At 54.5% G+C, this 2,285-nt stretch overlaps 1 protein-coding gene across 1 annotated transcript; it reads left to right on the top strand.

Moving 5' to 3' along the window:
- Positions 1–213: 213 nt before the first annotated feature.
- Positions 214–1,706, top strand: LOC123722942. The gene is made up of 2 exons (XM_045685496.1): positions 214–304; positions 1,211–1,706. Exons 1-2 carry the CDS (start codon positions 228–230, stop codon positions 1,704–1,706), a joined length of 573 nt encoding a protein of 190 aa, XP_045541452.1. The 5' UTR covers positions 214–227.
- Positions 1,707–2,285: the final 579 nt, after the last annotated feature.

Raw genomic sequence — 2,285 nt, 5'->3', positions numbered from 1 at the left:
GGCCCCAACAGAATTAACAAATTCAACACCCACACAAAATAAAATTCTGAAAGAACACCCAACATCTACAGTCCAGAACATCGGGACAACTCGCAACGTACTCCGGATTGCACAGCGGCACAACACCAGCCGGCATCAGTGAGTTCCTGCAAATAGGTTAAGTTAGAAGTAAGGTAATTGTAAGCAAATTGTAAATCATAATTTAAAAAAAAAAAAAAAAAAAAAAAATGGCAGATAAAGGGACTGTAAAACCTGTGGCGACGGAGGTCAAAACCACCGCTGCTCAGCCAAAGAGACCTCTGCGATCTCTAAGAGAACCCCACCAACGGTTCCCGCCTTGTCGTGGCGGTGGGGCTCTAGTACCTGTGGGATTTTCACCCACGGCGAAGCTAAGAGGAACCAGGGTCGGTTCGGCGTGCAGGACTGGCCGCTTGCCCCCCGGAGCCGCCGAGTGTAGCGCGCCGGGCCGGCCCACCTGGGGGAGGCCTCCAGGGGTGGACTATGTTCGCGGGTCTGCCCCTGTGAGGGCCTGTAGGTAGGGCCGCGGGGGGTGTGGGCGGGTACTGGTTTATCCTGCCACCCTGCATCCCTCGTGGCCGGATGTGTGGTGGGGTCGTGGGGGCTGCGGGTGGGTACTGGTTTATCCTGCCCCCTGCAGCCCTCGTGGCCGGATGTGCGGTGGGGCCGCGGGGGGTGTGGGCGGGTACTGGTTTATCCTGCCACCCTGCACCCCTCGTGGCCGGATGTGTGGTGGGGCCGTGGGGGGGGGTACTGGCTTATCCAGCCCCTCTGCGGCCCGGTAAGGTCGACGGCGGGACCTAACATCAGATCCGCCGTTGGGGGCTGGGGAGGTGGGACAACCGCCTCCCCGGCTTCCATAGCCCTGTGGTGGCAGGTACGGGGGTACCTGTCACCCGCTTCAAAGGGCCAGGAGGACGGCGCGCCTTGGTTCCCGGCGCGCCTCCCCAATGGAGGTTGGTGGGCGTAGCCCACTATCAGTGGAGAAGCTGCTGCGGCGGCTAGCGCAGACGGGGCCGCGGAAGATATGCGAAAGCAGTACCCGTGACCCCGTCACTATACGCAGTAGGAGGAACAGAGGTGGTTTAGCGGGTATGCTCCCATTAGGGGAGAGAATCTCGCATAACTACCGTGTCCCCCCCGGGACACGGCGTATGCATAAAGCATTCCCCTCTTAAAAAAAAAAAAAAAAATCTCTAAGAGAAAAGATCTTAAGGAAAAGCGAACGAACGGGGCAGTCGTCGCCCTCGGCAAGTCCTGCCACAGAAATGCCAGACACCGCAGCCACAGCCTCACACACGATAGCCAGCAGCGCTTCCCCCGGAAAGCAATCAGCCTCGCCGAATCCCGGTGCCCGACGAGACCGGGAAGGAACTCCCACAAGTCAATTACACACCGACGAGGGATCCCCCTTCTCCGACTCGCCTGGTTCGGAGAGATGCAGGCAGAGCATTATTAGGTACTCCGGGAGGGGCTGGGGCGTCGAAATGGACCTGGCCACCAAAGAGGCAAACCAGAGGCTGCTTGAAGGCAAAGAGGCCATAGAAGCAGCGTGTAATATGAAAAAAGACTGCAAGCAAACGGCACTCGAGAGTTTGCAGTCTCTTTACGAAATAGTTTTGGCACTCTCGGACTCTAGATCAAGGCACAAACTAAACCTGGAGAAAGAACGTTTAAGGCATTCATAAGAACTTGTCAAAATCGAAAGGGCCCATAATCAAACCATCACGGAAGTCATCAAAACGTTGACTTCCGAAGTAAACCAAGCCAGGATGGACATAAAAGAGACCCAAAAAGAAACCAAAGGCATACGCAGTTGGCTTGACTTTGAAACCCAGGGGCCCCTCGAGGAAGCCAAAAATGTTAATAAAACGCTGCAGGAAGTAGTGAGGCAGCTAGGTGAGGTGAAAGAAACCTTAGCAAAAACCGGAAGTCCGAGAGAAGCCATAAACACCAGAACGCTCGACGACATCAAAGAAACGATACGGGACCTCGCGAAGCAGGTGGACGCAACCCGTCAGACCATCACACACATGACGGAGGACCAAAATCGAACATTGACGGAGATAAAAGCCGTCCAAAAAAGCAAACAGCCGACGACAACCGACAACACAAAAGAGCTAATCACAGAAAAACTTACAAAACTAGAAAAACTCATGAAACAAACAGCCGACACAAAACAAAAGGACATCCCGACACACGATATAAAAGAACAGCTCCAACCTCTGACCGAACGTATGGAGGCAATGAAATCAGAACTGAGAATA

This window comes from Papilio machaon, chromosome W, assembly GCF_912999745.1.
Source record: "Papilio machaon chromosome W, ilPapMach1.1, whole genome shotgun sequence".
Taxonomy (NCBI): domain Eukaryota; kingdom Metazoa; phylum Arthropoda; class Insecta; order Lepidoptera; family Papilionidae; genus Papilio; species Papilio machaon.
This window is presented reverse-complemented; position numbering and strand designations above follow the sequence as displayed.